The sequence below is a fragment of the Camelina sativa genome, chromosome 4, assembly GCF_030686135.1.
Source record: "Camelina sativa cultivar CO46 ecotype springtype chromosome 4, ASM3068613v1".
Taxonomy (NCBI): domain Eukaryota; kingdom Viridiplantae; phylum Streptophyta; class Magnoliopsida; order Brassicales; family Brassicaceae; genus Camelina; species Camelina sativa.
The window spans coordinates 18814840-18835376 of NC_141883.1; the positions used below are offsets into that span (position 1 = coordinate 18814840).

Genomic DNA, 20537 nt, shown 5'->3' on the forward strand with positions numbered 1-20537 from the left:
TATGAAATTTACCGTTACAGAGCTATGACAAAAGTCACACAGTTTTTAAACAATAAAAGCAAAACAGTTATAGCCTTATAGGCTAGTATTACAAGTAGAGCAAGATGGTAACTGAATCTTCCGCTCCGGTTGGCTTCTTAGAAAAAGAGGACATCTAGCCACGTCCGCGATTCCCGCGTCCACAGCCACGGCCACGGGACATACGTCCACGGTTTCCTCTTCCTCTAGCATTAAAGGACTCTTGTATCTCCTTAGATTTGAGGGATGGTTGAACCCGTCTCTCACGCAATAGCCTTTGTCCTGAAGGAGTCATATGATCCATCACTTCAGATTCACTGTCTGAATCCTCTGGCTCAACAAAATCTCCATCGAAAGGAAGTGAATCCCCATATGAAAAAGAGGAGACTATAAGGCTAAACCTGTTTTTAGCAAGGACACTTACCTCATGGTCATTTAGAACGTCACTATCTTTTATGACTGCAACTTCATTAACTGTTTCAACTGTGCAAATAGCCCCAATTGCAACTTTAACTTCCATATTTGTCTGGCAATCTGCCACTCTAGTGCATATATTTGTGACTTGGATTGGGGCAGCCTCATTGTCTAGGGCTGTATTAACTTGGACTTCTAACTCTTTTTGAATGACAACAATCGGGGATTCCTCTTGAAGATTGATTGGAGATACCAGAGCTAGGGCGGTAGATAAGCTAACAATGGCAGGAGCATTGACCTCATTCAAGACAATTTTGGTGACTTTTTGATGTGGCAATTTTTGGTTCATGCAACAGGAAGCTTTATGTCCTAACTGTCCACAATCTCCACATTTAACTGGAACCCAAACGTATTCAACATCAACCATAGATATGTTTCCCTTTTTATCCACAGCTGCAATCTTAGGAGGGAATGCTTTACTCAACTCCACTTTCACCAAAATTTTGGCCTCACCCATTAAAGAAGGGTCAAGTCTTGGTTTGTGAAATGACCTGACCCGTTTTTAAAAAATAAAATTAATAGATAATAAATATATAAATATAATATAATAATAAACATCTAAGCTAGTGGTCCCATACCCACTAGCCACCTAACCATGATCATACCAAACAGCGGAAATAATAAAACCAATAAATAACCAATAAACCAATAACCAATATCAAATAAACCGTAATAATTCCAAAACCATAAACTAAAGATCCAATCAACATAAACTAGAAAACCAGCAATCCTAAACAACATTCTAGGATTCAACTCTAGCAATCTAAAAAAATCTAGACAACAACCAAGCGAGCCACTAGAACATCATCCTCTTCATTGCCATGATCCCACGGTCACACTTTGCCTTTACCTGCACCACAAACACAATGAGATGCATGAGTATTACCAGAAATATCCAGTGAGGCGATCCTCCCATCTAAGAGCTATACACACAAGCAAATCAAGAGTACAAATCCAAATAAAATATAACAACCAACCATTAAACAGAACAACCAATAACACTTTCACCACACCTACACATCATCACACAAAACAAGTCATACAACCCAATCGCTTAGATAAGCTCATGGTCATGCACTCACCTTAACAAGTGATTCACGAAAATAACAACAACCAAATGAGAGGCTCTCCAATATCCAAGAACAACCAAACTCGCTCCTACAACCGATCACAACAATAAACAAACATTGAAAATAAACTGCCAGAAAAATCAGAAAAGAGCAACCTCACAAGTGAAACCACAAAATCAAAACAAACCGTTAACTTTCTAATCCCTCCGGTGTACGCAAGGTATGTACGTCCGGAATCGTGCCACAAAATTTCAGCACGATCAAATCTCAGATGAAACCGCAATCGATCCCGAAACACCCGCTGATCTCAATCCGCGACTGAGACGAAACGCCCCACGAAACTGCCAATATCTCCTAGAATATTAATTAAAATTCACTTCTGTTTTAAGGAGAGTCTACGAAAATATCTTAGCTACAACCCTACCAAAAATCAATACCTTTCGAAACGATTTGACCAGTCGGATCCTCCTTCTCCCAAACCCTAACAGCTCTGTTTCTCTCTTTGCTCTAAAGAAAAAACTTGATCTACTTCTCTTCTTCTTTTACACCATGAAACCAAGGGTTCTCACACTTTCTCTCCCTCTCTCTCAATGTCAATGTCGACAAAATCACAAAAGAAGAGAGGAGGCGTGACATGAGAGAAATTAGAGATTTTTTTGGTTTAATTAGATTAAACCAAAATCAATTAAAATCTACCTCTCTGGTTTATTCAACACATCCCAAACTCTAATCCCGGAACACGGATGTTACAATTCTCCTCCACCAACATGGATTCGTCCTCGAATAACGAACAACCATCAGCCAAGGACTCCCGTGCAACCGTCTCCACAGCCTGCACTCCTCCGACCGATCTACGAAGGTGACCTCTAGGCGATAGACTCACGCTCCAGGCATTATTTGCTCTCGACTTTTGGACTTTCCTTTACTCATAGGCCTAACCCTTGAGTTTTTTATTGGCTCCTCATCAGACCTAAGTCTGCATGCCATAATGTTGGCTCCTCATCGGGCCTAAGCTCGCATGCCAAAATATCTAAGGAAGTCCAATATTCTGTCTCTCGGGTTGCCACCCTACAGCGCGCCCCCGGATCGTCATCCAAAGTCGATATACCAACCATACTCCCAAGCCACAAAATCTCAGAATATGGCAGTACTAGGAGAACCAAAGTCCCCCAAGAGTCGCGAGCAAATAATTCTGAACACGTCTGAGTCCTATCCCTATCCAGGTTTCCTTCCCGTGGCTCGCGTATGACAACACAATGTCCTACCAACCACATATCTCCTCACTGGGATACCTCATGACCACACAAGGATCATCTCACTGCCCCACGGGCCACCACAAAGGCCAAACAAATGTCCTAAACAGGACCGCCACAAAGGCCAAACAAATGTCCCAAACAGGACCGCCACCAAGGCCACTTGTCCCGAAAGACCGTCACAAAGACCACTCGTCCCGAATGACCGCCTAAACAGGCAACTCTCGCTAAACAGCCCGCCACAAAGGCCACACATCTGGCTAAACAGTCCGCCACAAAGTCCACACATCTGGCTAAACAGCCCGCCACAAAGGCCACACATCTGGCTAAACAGTCCGCCACAAGGCCACACAATGGCTAAACAGCCTGCCATAAAGGCCACACAATTGGTTTAACAGCCCGCCACAAAGGCCACACAATATCTCAAAAGACCGCCACACACGGGCCCAATGACTCAGAAGTCCGCCACGAAGGCCACACTAGCCCTCCAAGGCTCACAACCACTAAAAATGGACAATTCTAACTCCCATAAAACTTTCCATTTTTAGAACTTTCCACTTTTGAAATCTTTCCTCTAATAGAAACTTATATTTCAGGAAACTTTCCCTCAACACCATCATAATCCCAAAAGACTCTCATCAAAGGAATCTTCTTCTTCCGAAGTTCCTTGATCCTCCTCTCGAGAACCCTCACTGGTCTCGCCTCCAAAGTCATGTTAGGCTGAAGATCTTTAGGAATCTTAGCCAACAACTGATCATCCTCACGGAGACACTTCCTCAACATAGAAACATGGAAAACCTTGTGGAACGCACCTCACGCAACTCCAGCCTATATGCTGTCGGTCCCACCCGTTCAATCACTCTGAACGGACCCATATACCTCGAACTCAACTTACTGTCTGTCAATGACCTGTTTGGACCCTGCAACATGGCCATCTTGAGGTACACTCTGTCTCCTACCTGAAACTCAAGATCTCCTCTCCTCTTATAGCATAACTCCTCTGCCTATCCTGAGCCTCCTTCATGTTCAGCTTGATAACCTGAATCTTCTCTGTGTTCTCCTGAACAAAATCTGCCCCGAACATGCTCCTCTCCCCCACCTAAGTCCAGCATAACGGTGTACGGCATGGCCTTCCATACAAAGCCTCATAATGAGCCATCTTAGTACTCGCCTGGTAGCTGTTGTTGTAAGTAAACTCTACCAGGTTCAGGTGATCTACCCAATGGCCACCCCAATCCAACACACACATCCTCAGCATATCCTCTAGCGTCTGGATCGTCCTCTCCAACTGTCCATCTGTCTAGGATGATAAGTTGTACTCATATGCACCTTAGTGCCCATCTCTGCCTGAAATGCTCTCCAGAACACCGAAGTGAACTTAGAATTCCTATCAGACACAATGCTCGCTGGCACCCTATGTAACCTGACTATCTCCTTCACATACGTTTTAGCCAAGACCGCTGCTCCATCAGTCTTCTTAATGGCCAGAAAATGTGCCGACTTAGTCAACCAGTCCACAATGACCCAAATAGTATCAAACGTCTGGACACTGGCAAACCTACCACGAAGTCCATAGTCATCATATCCCACATCCACTCTGGAATGGGAAGACTCTTCAGAAATCCACCTGGTACCTGATGCTCAGCCTTCACTAGCTGACACACATCGCACCTCGCAACCCAACTAGCCACGTCCTTCTTCATCCCGACCCAGTGATAGTACCTCTTGAGATCACGGTACATCTTAGTCGCTCCTGGATGAATAGAGAACATACTCGCATGACCCTCTCTTAGGATCTCCTACCTCAACTCCTCATCCTTAGGCACACAAATCTGCCCATGCACCAAAATAGTACCATTAGCCGAAACCTGATACTCTGAATCAACATCTTTTGAGGCAGTCAACAGCCCCAAATCCTTCTCCTGAGCCAACCGCACTCTGCTCAACAAATCTGCTCTATCAGCTGCAACCAAACCCAACGGCTCCTAAGAAACCGCACACAAGCTCGACGCACTAATCTCCCCTACCAGAGACTCTATATCCTGCTCCTGAGCCGAAGCCGCCCGCTTCCGACTCAAAGCATCAACAACCAAGTTAGCCTTACCAGGGTGATAGGCTATCCCCAAATCATAATCAGCCACCAGCTCCATCCACCGGCTCTGCCTCAAATTCAGCTCGGGCTGAGCGAATATATACTTCAGGCTCTTATGATCTGTAAACACCTGTACCTTTGCACCATAAAGATAAAATCTTCAAATCTTCAGGGAAAAACTACATCACCCATCTCCAAGTCATGAGTAGGATAGCTGTCCTCATGCTTCCGCAACTGCCGCGAAGCATAGGCAATCACCTTCCCATGCTGCATCAACACACACCCCAAACCAACTCTGGATGCATATGTATAAACCACATAGGGTTCTCCCTGCTCAGGAAAAGCCAACACTGGAGCGGTAGTCAACATCTCCTTCAGGCTTGCAAAGCCTTCCTCACACTCTTGTGACCAAACAAAAGGAACATCCTTCCCTGTCAACTTAGTCAACGGACGTGCTCTGCTCGCAAATCCCTGCACAAACCTCCTGTAGTAACCTGCCAAACCAAGGAAACTCCTGATCTCTGTGGCATTCTGCGGTCTAGGCCATTCTTTGATAGCCTGAATCTTCTCCGGATCTACAGAAACCCCATCTGCAGACACAATATGACCCAGAAAACCCATCTCACGCTGCCAAAAACTGCACTTGCTCAACTTAGCAAACAACTTCTGCTCCCGCAGCTTCTCCAGAACTGCCCTCAAATGCATTGCATGCTCTTTAGGACTCTTAGAATAAACCAGGATGTCGTAGATGAAAATGATGACAGACACGTCCAGAAACTCCTGAAACACGCTGTTCAACAATCTCATAAGCGTTGCTGGTGCATTTTTCAACCCAAACGCCATCGCCACGAACTCATAAACCCATACCTCGTCCTTCTACTTGACGAACAACACCGACGCTCCCCACGGTGAAGTGATAAGACGTAAAAATCCCCTATTTTCTTCCTCAGCTCTACTAGACTAAAAATCAAGTATACTGACATCAACTCACCACCACCCGGATATCAACACCTCTTGTCCATCCAAGAACCTCTAGTAACTTGTCTCTTAAGGAAACTTCAACAAGATAGCTTATTACAAAATTAGCTTCCGGCTTAGCAATTCTCCACAGCAAATCATCAATTTTAGCGTAATAAAACAAACAAGTACCATACGTTCGCATATTCTGATTCACCGCATCAAATGCCTTGCAGGCCGCTAACTCAAACCACTTGAATCTAGAAACCCTATCCATCTCCAATGAACTTCATCCAACATCGTCGCAACGATTAATTTATCCTGCCATGAAGGCTTCTCGTGAATTTATGTATCTGGCAAACATGCCTTTCCCGGCTCATACCTGCTGCAACTCCCCTTCCCGGGACTCCAGCACCACCGGCCGCACAATCCTGACGCAACAGCCACACATTCATGACCGCTCCGGTCATAAAACCCTGACTCATTGGACAACACCTCCAAAACCCGAGATTAAACCACCAACACTCTCTCGAGGTCTACATTCAGTCATTATGTTTATACTCACGTCCTAGGCATTGTTTGCTCCCAACTCTTCCATCCTTAGGTCGCAACCTTCGAGCCATACCGATCTCACTGTCAGACCACCGTTTTCGATTTATACCGTCTTACTCTTGGACCATAATCCTCAAGATCTCGGTATTAGGGAAACTAATCATCCCCTCGGGGGAACATCATCCCCTCTGCCACTCTCGGAGCCCACAGCCCCTCGAGCTATCAGTGTTCTGGAAAAAACCACCATCCCCTCACGAGCAACAATCCTTAAAGGCAATAGTCCTCCATCCTCCTAACATAAGATGTAAAAATCCTCAACATCCGCAGCCCTAGGCTGCACCCCGCCATATGCGGTACAACTGGAGCCTGCACTGGTACCCCTCACGGTAACCGCTCCAACAGCACGTCAACAGATCCGCCAAGCGATCATCTCGACCCTGGACTTCACCCGCTGCAACCGGAATAGTCGAGATATCTATGATATCAAATGTATCTGCAGTAGACCAAGGAGCTACAAACATAAGACAATCATCCACATGTCATAATCCTCTTTGAAGAACCCAAGCTCTTGTTGAAGAATCAGGAATGTGGAACAGAAACTTAGAGTCATCTAGTTTGCGGATAAAGATTCTACACTTCCCTCCCCAAATTCTATTGACTACCGCATGAACTAAGCCACCTGGAGAAGGATTGCATCTATAGAACTGGCCTAATATATATATTCCTTTTGGTTCTCTAGACCTTGCAACAAGACATGACTTGGAATCGTTACCTTTGGAGTTCCGTCTTCCATGTAATCCGGTGAAGTAGCTCTGTAGAGATTCCTTGCTACCATATTCATTTTAGCAGTCCAAGGGAACCTAATAGCATCCTCATGGCCCGTTTCAAGAAATTTACTTGAATCCAAAGTTGTTGTCTTCACTGAAAAATTAAGACCATTTGAATCATCTTTTACCATTTTGAGTGGTATAGTCCATGTTCCCTTAAGGGGTGCAGTGGGGAGAGGATGACGAGGGAGGAGAAACTTTTGTGGATTGTGTAGCAGGGTTTTGTGTGTCAGGGAGAGACGATGGAGCAGAAACGAACTCACCACCGCAATTGACTCCCTGAGACGCATCTTGTACGACAGTGTTATTCAACGGTCAAATTGTCGACTTGGTTGTAACAGGAATTGTGGGCTTCGATCTCAAAAAATAATTTGTAATCACCCGAGAAGAATAACCGAACAAAGCTGGTGAAGAACCAAGTTTTGATTTCGCCACCGTGTCTGGTGAAATCGAATCCACCAGAGAAGATGAAGATCTAGCACTATCCAGTAAAGGTTCATCCATCAAGGGATTCACCACCGCTTGAGGAAGAGGTTTCACCGATGAAGAAGAAATCTTCTGCGTCAAATGATGCAGGTGAGGCCACCGGGGATCTGGAGGATCGACGATGACTCCTCCTCCTCCAGAAACATCCTTTGCTCCGTTGCCGTGAAATAAACCCGAGACTGATTTCATGTAGGTAGGTACTGGGGATCGATTTAATGGAGCTAATCTTGCTGATGAAGAGCAGGAGAAGCAGCCGACGACGATTCCGCAACGATTGCGGTTTCGCCAGAGAAAGCAAGTGTGAAAAGTAGTTTTCACCTTACGAGAGAGAAACTTTAGGCGCGTGTACTTCATAGTTATGTTTTTTTCTCATTTATTTTTATTTTTCTAAAGAGTTTTACCTCCGGGGTTCTACTATTGGAGGTGTAAAAAGTTAAAGTATCCTAATAAAGTTCTTAACTTTGAATGATGTAAAATTTACAATAAAAATATTGTAAAGAACTCCATGAGTGATTTTCCCATTAAAAATATATAATATTAGATTTTTATTAATAAAAATAAAATAGTGTTTTTGCCCCTAAGATAAAAAAATAAAATAGTGTATGAAAATAAAGTGTCTGGTAACAAAGATAATGGTATTAAATAAATGAAAAAAAAAAAAAAAACTGAACATCAATGATTCTCTATTAATATATAGAGGAAATGTGTGGAAGTTCTCTTGATCTAATAATTGACCAATGATTTACTAATACTCCCTTAATACTTTTACATCATGTTTAGGGTTTTATTTATAGTAAATGCAGATTCTTGCAGATAATGGTCCAAAAATTATCGAGTAGTCCATAATGTCGCATGTATATATAGGCGTTCGTCGTGTCGTGGTCTAGTGTGTTGTGGGGAGAATTTGTCCGTCATAGAAATGTCGTAAATGCAAAACCGAATGTTGTAGATCCGAGTATTGTGGAGAGAACTACACCGTGTAATTATTGTTTATTTATGCATCATATTTGTATATAATGTATGAAGTAGTTGAATATCATCATAATTATATACTAAATTAAGAGAGTACGGGTTAAAATTCATTTTATTTATATTGTAATTTTTAGATAAACTATAATTTTTGTGATTATTTTTAAAATTTTTTTGGATAAACATTATGCAATAAAATCATATGTTAAATATGATGGCTTGAAAAAAAACACATATTTTGTAAGTTTTATATTGTTAATGATTCTAGATAAGTATCTGTGTTATAAAACTGGTTAAATTTTATTTTATACAAAATTTGGTATATTTTATATTATAAAATAAAATTTTAATATGTTGTATTAGGTTATACATGTGAAGTTATTTCAACAATGTATATTCTACATCATGACTTGAATGTCATTATAAGACATAATTTTGTAAATTTGGTTTTTAAAAAGCGAGTTATTATATTATGAATAATTTAATATATTATTATACTTTTTGTTTTCATATACTTGGTTTCTTGAAATTCTTTCATATTATAGTGACATATTATTGACATTGCTATAACAAATCAATTTAGAGTGTTTATAGTTTCTAACTTTTATATCAAGTTTCAATATATTAAAAATATTTCAACAAAAAAATATGAAATTGAAAATTCAACAAAAAAATATGAAATTGAATTTCAATATTCAAATTTTGCCCCTTACTCAGTAAATTTTTTTTAATTCAATAGATATTATTTTTAAAGAATAATATTACTAAAACTTGAATATTTTATAGATTGAACAATTTATATTTGATTTTTAAAATTCAACTTATGGTATATTCGGAAATAAAACTATTTTAAAATTATAATAAATAATATGATAATTTATTTGTTTCACAAAATATACTCGTATATAAAAATGAGAGGTGAAGTCTAATGATAATTAACAAATTAATATGTTAAGTAAGATATCAAAAAAAAATATTTGATGAACAATTTAATAAAGGAAATTAATATGGTAAGTTAGATGATATGATTCTTTAGAATATTCTCTTTAAGATTTTCGGTATAACCTATTTGTAACCAATTAATCTATCAATTAATATTTAATGTATAATCTATTTGTAACCAACTTATTAAAATTATATAGTATACAAAACAATGTTATGTACTTCCGTTTTATTATAAAGGGGATATATATATATATATATATATATATATATATATGTGAGTGTGAAATTAACAATAGTTATTATTAAAACAAGTAAAAATTACAAACAACTTGAAATATAAATAATTAACCTCATAACAAACATGGGTCGGCCCACCTACCTACTTTTCATTATGCCTCAGAAGAATTTTGGGTCGGAAGGAGCAAGATCCTTCCCAAAAACAAAAACCCTAAGATTCTATCAACAACAAAAAAACAAAAACATGGTGTTACCAAAAACAAAAAACCTGGATGCAGCAATGAAAACAGAAATCTAAAATAGTAACATGTAGTAGTGGAGTCCTATGGGACAAATAAATAAATCCACTTGGTTTCAGACTTGGTACAACCCAAAGTCGAAAGAAGTTTGGTTTCGTCCATTTTAACATGGTGAAAATAAGAGTGAAGTTTGAGCCGAAACAGGTCAATAGGCGGGATCGCGTCCCAACTTATTTCAAGAATGAATTCCATGGCTACGATGACGATATGCCGAAGTCGTTACAAAGGTTCGCGAAGTTGCTGGATAAAGAGAAGGACGAAGATGGTGCCGGATTGAAGGCCGCAGAGGATATCGTGGCGGCGTTGCGCCGACAATATGGCATTCCCAAGTTCTGCAACTTGACTCTCGAGCTTCCTCAGTTAAAAGAGTTTCTGTTTTCTACGGAACTCAATCCGCCGATCAGTGACCAGGTGAACATTTTCTTTTGCTTCTTCTTGTCAGATAGGTTTGCTTCAAGAGCGGACCCAAGTGAGAGAGTATGGAGTCAGTTGACCCCCATTAATTAAAAAAAAAAGTTTAATAATGAACCCATATAAACCATAAACCATTTGCGTTAGTCTCAATATATTTTCAGAGTTATGTTTCGACCCGGTAAAAAAAGTTTCTAGGTCCTGCTGCCATACATTGAATCTTAGCTTTTTATTTCACCTGAAGCTGATTCCATTGTTGTTCTCTATGTATTGGTTGTTTCCTGCTTGCAATGGAACCCAACTTCTGAGTTGATTTTTGAAAGTAAGGACACACTTTGTAAGAATTTGGTTTATGTTTTCTTCAGGTTCATCATGACATGAATGCTCCACTATCGCATTACTTCATTCACACTAGCCTCAAATCCTACTATACGGGAAATGTGTTTGGGAGATACAGCATTTTGCCCATCATTGATGCACTTAAACAGGGTGTAAGAGTGGTTGAACTAGATCTGTTTCCGTGTGGTAAAGACAGCATTTGCGTTAGGCGAAGATGGTATTCGGTTTCGCACTCTTTTACTTCATGAATTGAAATTTTTTTTTGAGTCAGATTAATTCTTGTTTTGCTTTTGCTATGAACTTTTGCTTTAATTATTGCACTTGATAGGAAATTTGAGAAGCCTCTGGAATTGCAAGAGTGTTTGGATGCTATTAAAGAACATGCCTTTACTCTCACGAGGAGTTATCCAGTGATAATTACATTCAAGGACGACCTGAAACCGGATCTTCAGTCCAAAGCTATTCAGGTTTAGAATGTTCTTTTTTTTCCTCACTATCATAATATATGATCATATAGATGTATGTGATTATCTTGACCTGATGGTATGAATATGTTGTTGCATGCATATGTAGATGATAGATCAGACATTTGATAATATGGTGTATCACCATGATCCTCATAGTTTGGAGGAGTTTCCTTCACCAGCACAACTGCAAAATAAGATACTAATATCACGAAGACCCCCAAAAGAGTTGTTATATGCTAATCACGAAGAGAATGGTGTTGAAATACGAGAAGAGCCCACAGATGAGAATTTCCAGAGTCTAGTTGGCTTTCATGCTGTGGAACCAAGAGGCATACTACAAAAAGCTTTAACAGGCAACATCCAACAACCAGGATGGTACGAAAAAGACGTTATAAGGTATTGTGGAGCAAAATAAGTTTATATTTATATACATACCAAAACCCTTACTCAAGCCTCGACATGTTGAGAGTAGTTGGCTCGTAAAATACTAAAAAGCTAACTGATTAGGCAATACTTGATAATAAACAGCTTCACTCAAAATAGATTCCTGCGGACACGTCCAAATCGCAATTTTTTTAGCAATGCCCCCTATAAACCTCAGAGGGCTTGGATGCACGGTGCACAAATGATTGCACTAAGCAGGCAGGTGTGTGCCTCAAAATGTTTCTTTCTCGCTATTTTTTTTCCTGGTTTCTCTTGCTCATTAATAGTAGTTGCACAAGCATGTAGTATACTCACTATGTGGAATCAGGGCCGGCACATAGTAAAAAAAAAAGAAAATTTGCTTATAAATATAAACGGGTCATGTCTACTCTTTGTTTTGTTTCGGGCTTAATTACCTATTGGCCTCCGTGGATACAACATGTTTTATCGCATAACTACAGGAGGACAAAGAAAAACTTTGGTTGATGCAAGGGATGTTTAGAGCGAATGGAGGGTGCGGTTACGTCAAGAAGCCGAGTTTCCTTTTGAATCCAGATTCTAGTGGAGTTTTCTATCCAACAGAGAATCCAGTGGTGGTGAAGACATTAAAGGTTTGTCATCCTACAACAATTACATTATATGCTTCTATTTTTCTCACGTAATTAGATAGGGGATGGAGGACATTATATTATATCTTGCAGGTCAAAATATATATGGGTGATGGATGGAACGTGGACTTCAAGAAGCGCATAGGTCGACTGTCTAAGCCGGATTTATACGTTAGGGTAAAATAATATCGGGAGATGGTATACATAACTTTCTTGGTCTGAAATGAGTTTGATTTTGGTTCTTTCAAAACGCAAATGCACAGATTAGTATCGCCGGTGTGTCCCATGATGAGAAGATTATGAAAACGACGGAGAAAAACAACGAATGGACTCCTACTTGGGGAGAAGAATTCACATTCCCCTTGACCTACCCTGATCTTGCTTTGCTTAGTATTGAAGTCTATGACCATGAAGTATCGACTGCAGATGTTTTTGGTGGTCAGACATGTCTACCGGTTTCGGAACTAATAGAAGGAATTCGAGCTGTTCCACTCTATGATGAAAAAGGTGAGGCATGCAGCTCGACAATGCTGCTCATCCGTTTTAGGTGGTGCTAGCCTACAAGTTTCTTCTCGGTCGAGTGGAGTTTCTTAGAACCTTTCAAAGCTTACGCTTTCTAGAACCCCTATAGTTCATCAAGATCCACTTGGAAGGGGGAAGGGGTTTAGGCAAGGCTTAGACTCCAAGACTGAGATAAGGTCTTACTCCAGAACTCCTTGGTATTATCATTATTCAAGTTTCTTTCACTTGTATTGTTGAATTTCGTTTACTATCCTTTTTTTTTTTTCTATTTCCTTTTATTTGTTGGTTTTGAAGACTGACTTTTTTAAGAAAGGAAGGATTAGTTACAAGTGTTCTTTCTTTACTTGGGGGACTTCAAAAACTATTTTTCATTCTTCTCCAAGTTCTTATCGAGATTGGTTCAAAACAATAAGTTTTTTCTTGGGGTCATATATACTTCTTTAGGTTCAGCCGTTCCGGGTAACAACTGCTGATGAAACGGAAACCTAGTGATGAAGTAAATCACCCATTCTTCATTTGTGGTCTTATTATACATATACAATTTGTAAAAGTTCAGATGAGAGTTCAAGTATTAATTTTTCATAGCAGATCTAATTAGGTGTAGAATTTTTGAAATTTTGCCCCTCTAGATGTGACAAATGTGGCGACAATGCTAAGCCACATGTCACTATTTACTTGGTCATCTTCTGACCATTAATACACCATCTCCCAAACCAACACTTTTCTTTAAGACACACACAGAAAACAAAAACAGGCTTTAATGTTTGGTCTCTTGTTCACGTGAAAAAAAAAACAAAAAAAAAAACAGATTGCATTTGGATAACCACAAGCAAAATCGATTTTGATATCATCAAATCTATAAATATATATACGACGTATACATATTACCTCTCAAACCAAACTGAGATGAGTTTTGGATCTCGTCTTCTTTTGTTTCTCATACTAACTCTTCCACTCGTTACATCTTCATCCCGAAACACTCTTTCTGTTTCAGGTTTCATCTCTTTTTTGTTGATTCTTATTGCTTTATGTTCTGATTCTTTAAAATGTTATATTCTGATTGTGTTTTTCTTTGGGTTTGAAGTGGTTTCATTTGTTAGGAATTGGGCAGACAAGGCCAGATCATAGAATGTTGATGGTGAGCATCGAGGATTATGGTGATCCCTCTGCAAACACTAGACACGATCCCAGCGTTCCAACCAATGCAAAGGCTAACACAACACCTTAAGACTCTTTTGAGTTTACTTGTTTAGTCTTTGTTTAATAATTTCTATTATTTACTTCTGAATTAGTTGACTCTCCCCACTCTATGTAATCTGTAATATATTTAACTGAGTAACAAAGCAAAAAAAAAAATTTAGAAACCTTGTGGCTATGTATAAACCAGACAATTTGGCAAAATCGAGACATGGTGCTGGTGCTAAGACAAAACATGCACAATTTCTTCAGCTGTCAAAATATAAACACTATTGGTGCTATGTTGTGGAGCTTGATGCAAGGGTTTCAGAACCTTCTAGTGGAAGACTACTTAGTAGCTTCCAGTGATGAATGGTTTAGTTAGGGTTCTGATCTCTCAACTCGATCTCCCCCAGAAATCTACCTTCTTTCAATTTAGAGAACACCTGTGCAAAAGACCAAACATTGGATTGGGTTAGCTTTTACTAATGGCACAGTAGCAGCAGAAGCCTCTGTCTAACTCACTCCCAAAAGCTAGTTCAAGAGAGGAGGATTGCCTCATACTATATATATTGTCCAAAGAATTATGTTTCTTCCGATGTGGGATATATTCTAACACACCCCCTCACGCTCAGGATTGGATATCTGTAGCGTGAAGTTTGTGGGACTGGACATCCACGGGTGGTAGTCCACACAATCGAGAAGAATAGGTCTTGGCTCTGATACCATATTAGTAATGGGCCTAACTCACTCCCAAAAGCTAGCTCAAAAGAGGAGGATTGCCTCATACTATATATATTGCCCAAGGAATTATGTTTCTTCCGATGTGGGATATATTCTAACAGAACTGACCAATTCCCCATTGCAACTAACTTCAAAGGCGCCTGAACTTTGCAGGGAAGACTGTAAGAAGTTACCAAGAAGCCAAGTGGAGGCCATGGCCCCGAATCTATTCGCTCTCAAAGAGTGGTACCAAGCAGGAGACTGTTCAATTCCAATCATAGGAAATATATGTTCACCTCCCATTATAAGACCAATAACTCCCATCTGAGCAACTGGCACACCCTTAGCTAAAAGCCGCTTCGCCGCTGGTGCAGGGTAATCCAGGAAAGCTGTTTGTGGCATCTTCTTCACGGATACTGCAGTTCGCCTACAATAAAAACGAATTTGCATCCAACAAGAAATGAGAATCTTGATGCATCTAAAGAATAAATTAAAAAGTGATGAGTTTCACCGTTTTATACATAAAAGTGGTGAAAAAGCCAATGACTTGTAAAAGAAGTCAAAACTTACTTGTAAGAGCAGGAGCGCAGAAGTTCTACGGTGTTTCCAAATCCAACACCACTCGACTTCTGCAAAATTGAGGAATGGTTATTAAAACATAAGTGGTGTGAGACATTTAGTGGGAAACAAAGAGAGAAACTAACGATGAATTCGAATTCACCTGTGAGAGGAAATCTAGGGTTGCTGGGGCGATCACAGCCTGACGTTGCGGTTGAGAGATGGATGGTGCTGAGATTTCGGCGGTGGAGGAGTGAATAGATTGAGGAGATCGGTGAAGAAGCGGTAGTCCTAGAAAGATCAGTTGTGTTTTGTCCATGGTTGAAATTGAAATCTCAGAGAGGGAATGAATGAAGTTGAATTTTGAAGGAGTGATCGATCGGGTTAAACCTTTGCGGTCCAACCTTTGGTGTTGAAATTGAAATCTCAGAGAGTGGGATGCAAGCTGATCTTTATCCTAGTTAACACTGGTTTACATTGATGACAACGTCCAATATTTCTGTTTTATTATACTTTTACAACCCCATGTTTTGAAAATGCAATTAGCAACCCCACCATTGTGATTAGATTCATTACGATTACCAAACAAATTTTTAGTTATGTTTTACAAAACTTTGAAAGAGAGGTACACTGATGATACAATTCCCTCTAACACAATATCATGAAAAGTTTGGTGAGACAAGAACAAGTGTTCTTTTAGGCTAAATAATACAATACAGTATTATATATAATTGATAAAAAGATTGAATTTCATAGAAGCGGTACATACGAATCTCACCCATAAACAAATTTTTACAAGATAATTAATACATTCAAATCTGCATAGGAAAAAAGAAAATAGCACAATCCTATTATTAAATCATACAAAATACTTTACCCATTGGGAAGATAAACAAACACACAGTTCCTCCATTTCCCCCTTCAAACCTATGTCTGAATCACAACTCCTTGACCCATCATCATCGGCATGTTGTCGATTGCCTTAAGTGGCGGTGGCATGGGTAATGCCACGTTGCTGCCATCATAGGCCGAGAGGTGAACTCCGATGGCGGCTCTTCCTGATGGATCCATATTGTTGGACCAGCTTGCATCCCACTCCACTGCCTTTGCGGTCGAACAAGCCACGGTTGCACCTCCTGGAACAGTTAGTCTTGCAGAGTTCTGCCAAAAAACAAACGTAACACAAAATTAAAACAAAAAAATAAATATAAGATTCTGCTACATCATGGAGTCTATCTCACCTGTGGGAAGAACCTCTCAAAGATCATTCTGTAGTAGTAAGCTTCTTTAGTGTTTGGAGTGTTGTAAGGGAAGATATGCGCAGCGTTTGACATCATCTTGTCATTAACCTTAAAACAGAACATAAGATTATCAGCCCTGAACCTGAATCCACATGTTGTGTATTTAGCTAACTAGAGGAGATATGAGATCTATTTGTGTGTACATTTCGAGCAGCATGAGCTTTGAGGCCATCAATCCAACTATAGCCGACACCATCACTAAATTGCTCTTTCTGTCTGTAGAGAATGTGTTTTGGCAGATAAGGACGTTCTTCATCGTCAAAGGCTCTCCTTAGAACCCATTTCTCAATCCTCCCTTCCTCTGGCTTGATCTAAATGACCCATACAAAAATTTTGTTCAACATGTGTATTTTAAATTGTGAAGCTGAGTTTGTGGTTTAAGTTTTGTAGTTACCATTTTGCATTCAGGGTCTAGAGACATGGCCGTATTGATGAATTCTTTGTCAAGAAAAGGAACACGCGCCTCTAGACCAAAGGCAGAGGTAGATTTGTTGGCTCTTAAACAATCATACTTGTGAAGAGCCTTGATCTGCAAGGCATCGCCCAAGAATAGTAAGTTAAAGACCTCTGTTTTGGATGATATCATTTTGTGATTAAACTAAATAGATAGTTTACCTTTCGACAGGTTTCTTGGTGAAACTCTTTCTTGTTAGGTGCCTTGTGGAAGTAGAGATACCCTCCAAATATCTCATCGGATCCTTCACCGGAGAGAACCATCTTAACTCCTAGAGACTTTATTTTCCTGGACATCAAGAACATCGGCGTGCTCGCTCTGATTGTAGTCACATCATAGGTCTCAACATGGTAAATCACATCCTCTATCGCATCGATCCCGTCCTGCACCGTGAAATGGAACTCATGGTGCACCGTCCCCAAATATTCAGCCACCTCTTTCCCCGCCTTCAAGTCCGGTGAGCCCTAACAGAACAACAACCACAAAATGATTCTAAGTTTGAGTTTCAAATTTTTAAAAAGACTTTATATCTCATCCAACCTCCGTCTTCAAAACAGAGCAACTCTGTTCAATATCATACCTCAAGACCGACGCAAAATGAATGGAGCTGAGGACCCCATTGCTTAGCAGCCTTAGTACCAGCAAAGTGACGGGCAGTGATGGAAGCCACAAGGGAAGAATCAAGACCACCGGAGAGCAAAACTCCAAATGGAACATCAGTCATCAATCGCTTAATCACAGCCTGTAGATAAAAAAAAACAAACACATTCTCACACCACAAACTTCAAAAAAAAAGTAAGAGAGACCTTTTAATTTGTTCAAGGGTATGTTTTCATACGTTTTCAAAGGCGCGTCTAATCGCGAGAGGCTCATAAGGCGTTGAAGGAACAGACTCGTTGAACCAAGGAGGATTGTACCATTGCTTAAACCCTCCTAGTTTGCTTGAATAAAAATGACCTGGAGGAAACGCTTCGAAATGCTCACAATCATCGTTTAAGCCTTTCATCTCTGAAGATATCCACACAGATCCGTCTAATCCCCAACCAATGTAGAGCGAAGTAACACCAACCGCATCACGAGCCACCATGAAGGAATTATCTCGTGTGTCAAGCAACACAAAGGAGAAGATTCCATCCAACATATCAACAAAATCCACACCATACTCCTCGTACTACAATCCCACAAAACACATCAAACTCAAATCAAAACTTGATAAACCAGTTTAGCAAAAGCAAACATAAAGTTATCACACACGAACATACCAGGTGAGCAATGACGTCACAATCACTACCAGTACGGAACTTGTGATTCTTCAGACGTCTTCTCAGCTCCTCATGGTTATAAATCTCTCCATTCACCTTCAAAACAGTCAACAACAGAATAAAGTTTCAGTTTCAAAAAATATTAAAATGAGTTATAACTATAAACTATGACTCTCTACTGATACAGATTTAGAAGCGTACGGTGACAACAATGGTCTTGTCCTCGTTGTAGAGAGGTTGATCACCGGAGGCAGGATCGATGACAGCAAGACGCTGATGAGCCAGGTAATTGTCTCCGTTCTGATATAACCCACTCCAGTCAGGTCCTCTGTGCCTCAACCTATAACGAAAAAAATTAAACAAAACGATTACATTTATTGAAATTCAAACCATATATTATACCATTTCTGATGCCAAAATTTGATATTTTCTTGGGAATATTCCACCAACAAACAAAGGTTAGAATTTTTTGCACACATAAAAACTGAAAGGGTGACGTACTGACGTTTGATTCGATCAACCATCACTGTTCATGTCACGTTCGCCAAAAAGGTCCCAAGGAAAAAAATGTTGATTATATACTACTGTACAAAGTTATCATGGTCACATAAATCTTGGTGAGATTTAAAAGGAAACAAACATACGATTTCTTACGTCAAACATCAAACTAAATAACTAATCATAACGTTGATTTGCAGAATTCAGAATGTTTTAACGTGACAAAAACCCAAAAGAAATTGAAAAGAAAAAAACAGAGGAAAAAAAATGTCTTGCCTGCGAGAAAGCTCAAGAACACGAACTCTCTTGGCCTGAGAATCATCGGAACATCCTAAAACGGCAAGTATTCCACACATGTTTCCTTTTTTATCTTTTTGTTAGATGAAGAAAATGAAAGATCACAAAGGATGAGGAAAAAGAAAACAGGATATTCCGAAACTTTAGGGAGGACGGGATATCAAAACCCAAGAAAAAATTAGAACAACAAAACAGACAGATGTCGAGGAAGAGAAAGGAGAAAATTGCACGTAGTGAGAGTGTTTTATCGATATTTGAGTTTTCTGATGTCTTGTTTCTCTACAACCGAGTGCTCTATTTATAGACACTATACGGCGCCGTGATGTCGCGTTTTGGTTCTGAATGAGTCGTGCCTTGGGGGACCAAACTTTTGTATTACCTGAAACCGGATAAGTTACCGGATAACTCTGACCAGCTGTTTCCACGTGTTAATTAACCCTTCTTACGAGTTCTCCGATGTGTGTTCTTTAATTTTTTACGTTCTCGATCGGTTTTCTCCAATTTTTTTCACGGTGGGGTAAACTCCGGTTTAGGTTTATCCGGGCTGAGTCAGCAAGTGGATATGTACTTTTTTTTTTTTTTTTTGACATCAAGTGGATATGTACTTATCTGACGGTGTATGAATAGTCCAATGGAACTGTTCTGATTTTTCTGGAGCCGTACACGTGTTATCACAGTAGTGGTGGGGTCACTTGTATTTTGATTATTATAGATAAAACTGTTTTTATCATAATGTTTGTTTCAAAGAGTAAATACATTTTCACATGCAAATGAAAAATTGATAAGTAACGTTAAGACTTAAGAGATAAAAAACTATAACAAGTAAATTACTTATTGATGAGGTTTAATACTCAATATTGTTTCACAAATTACTAATATGTATATGGTCTATAATAGTGCACACATATTATCAAGTTTGGGATTGAGTTAATAATAACATTATACAAAATGTGAATTGAAACAAGACCCTATATGATAAAAAAAACTATGAAACTAAGATGTGGTTGTTTACTAACCATATTGAAAATACATTTACTAATGATATAAACAAATGTCTTTGTGATAAGTATAATATACTGATAAATTTAGAATTATAATATGCAAGGGTGAGAAGATGATTCTATTTAAAATTTGAAAATACATTTACTAACAACATAAACAAAGGTCTTTGTTATCTATTTTATAATTAAGCCTGCTTTGGACATGTGTTACGTGGTTGGTCGCCATTCGATACCGAAACTTGAGAACGAGATATAACAATTTATATAAGAGATATTGTATCATATGATACTTCCGGAAATGAACAAAGGAGACCTATT

The 20537-nt window shown here is 39.4% G+C and overlaps 4 protein-coding genes and 1 pseudogene across 5 annotated transcripts; 2 read left to right on the forward strand and 3 right to left on the reverse strand.

Annotated features, from left to right (window-relative positions):
* Window positions 1-154: 154 nt before the first annotated feature.
* Window positions 155-949, reverse strand: LOC147945948 (uncharacterized). The gene has a single exon (XM_087509424.1). The coding sequence runs from the start codon at window positions 947-949 to the stop codon at window positions 155-157; it is 795 nt and encodes a 264-aa protein (XP_087365550.1).
* A 9165-nt stretch (window positions 950-10114) lies between these two features.
* On the forward strand, window positions 10115-13278 carry LOC104780527 (phosphoinositide phospholipase C 9-like). The gene is made up of 8 exons (XM_010505030.3): window positions 10115-10590; window positions 10956-11146; window positions 11258-11396; window positions 11503-11792; window positions 11925-12042; window positions 12281-12430; window positions 12521-12604; window positions 12691-13278. Exons 1-8 carry the CDS (start codon window positions 10288-10290, stop codon window positions 12982-12984), a joined length of 1569 nt encoding a protein of 522 aa, XP_010503332.1. The 5' UTR covers window positions 10115-10287; the 3' UTR covers window positions 12985-13278.
* Window positions 13279-13683: 405 nt separating this feature from the next.
* On the forward strand, window positions 13684-14313 carry LOC104780529 (protein PSY2). The gene is made up of 2 exons (XM_019244652.2): window positions 13684-13943; window positions 14050-14313. Exons 1-2 carry the CDS (start codon window positions 13856-13858, stop codon window positions 14175-14177), a joined length of 216 nt encoding a protein of 71 aa, XP_019100197.1. The 5' UTR covers window positions 13684-13855; the 3' UTR covers window positions 14178-14313.
* Window positions 14306-15830, reverse strand: LOC104780530 (selT-like protein; annotated as a pseudogene). Its single transcript, XR_015596831.1, has 4 exons — window positions 15570-15830; window positions 15419-15477; window positions 14978-15275; window positions 14306-14571 (listed from the first exon to the last, which is right to left on the reverse strand). The product of XR_015596831.1 is annotated as a selT-like protein (transcript).
* Window positions 15831-16134: 304 nt separating this feature from the next.
* LOC104780531 (asparagine synthetase [glutamine-hydrolyzing] 1) lies at window positions 16135-19710 on the reverse strand. Its single transcript, XM_010505031.3, has 10 exons — window positions 19198-19710; window positions 18625-18763; window positions 18424-18519; window positions 18000-18332; window positions 17742-17903; window positions 17323-17625; window positions 17102-17236; window positions 16851-17018; window positions 16648-16755; window positions 16135-16567 (listed from the first exon to the last, which is right to left on the reverse strand). The coding sequence occupies exons 1-10, from the start codon at window positions 19275-19277 to the stop codon at window positions 16334-16336; spliced, it is 1758 nt and encodes a 585-aa protein (XP_010503333.1). The 5' UTR covers window positions 19278-19710; the 3' UTR covers window positions 16135-16333.
* Window positions 19711-20537: the final 827 nt, after the last annotated feature.

Excerpts from the sequence above, each read along its gene's own strand:
- LOC147945948 (XM_087509424.1), bottom strand. The coding sequence starts at position 949 with ATGGGTGAGGCCAAAATTTTGGTGAAAGTGGAGTTGAGTAAAGCATTC.
- LOC104780527 (XM_010505030.3), top strand. The coding sequence starts at position 10,288 with ATGGTGAAAATAAGAGTGAAGTTTGAGCCGAAACAGGTCAATAGGCGG. Across the intron at positions 12,043-12,280 it reads TGATTGCACTAAGCAGGCAG|GAGGACAAAGAAAAACTTTG; the intron begins GTGTGTGCCTCA and ends GCATAACTACAG. Across the intron at positions 12,605-12,690 it reads AGCCGGATTTATACGTTAGG|ATTAGTATCGCCGGTGTGTC; the intron begins GTAAAATAATAT and ends GCAAATGCACAG.
- LOC104780529 (XM_019244652.2), top strand. The coding sequence starts at position 13,856 with ATGAGTTTTGGATCTCGTCTTCTTTTGTTTCTCATACTAACTCTTCCA. Across the intron at positions 13,944-14,049 it reads AAACACTCTTTCTGTTTCAG|GAATTGGGCAGACAAGGCCA; the intron begins GTTTCATCTCTT and ends TTCATTTGTTAG.
- LOC104780531 (XM_010505031.3), bottom strand. The coding sequence starts at position 19,277 with ATGTGTGGAATACTTGCCGTTTTAGGATGTTCCGATGATTCTCAGGCC. Across the intron at positions 18,333-18,423 it reads GTGACGTCATTGCTCACCTG|TACGAGGAGTATGGTGTGGA; the intron begins GTATGTTCGTGT and ends GTGGGATTGTAG. Across the intron at positions 17,237-17,322 it reads ACCAAGAAACCTGTCGAAAG|ATCAAGGCTCTTCACAAGTA; the intron begins GTAAACTATCTA and ends GATGCCTTGCAG.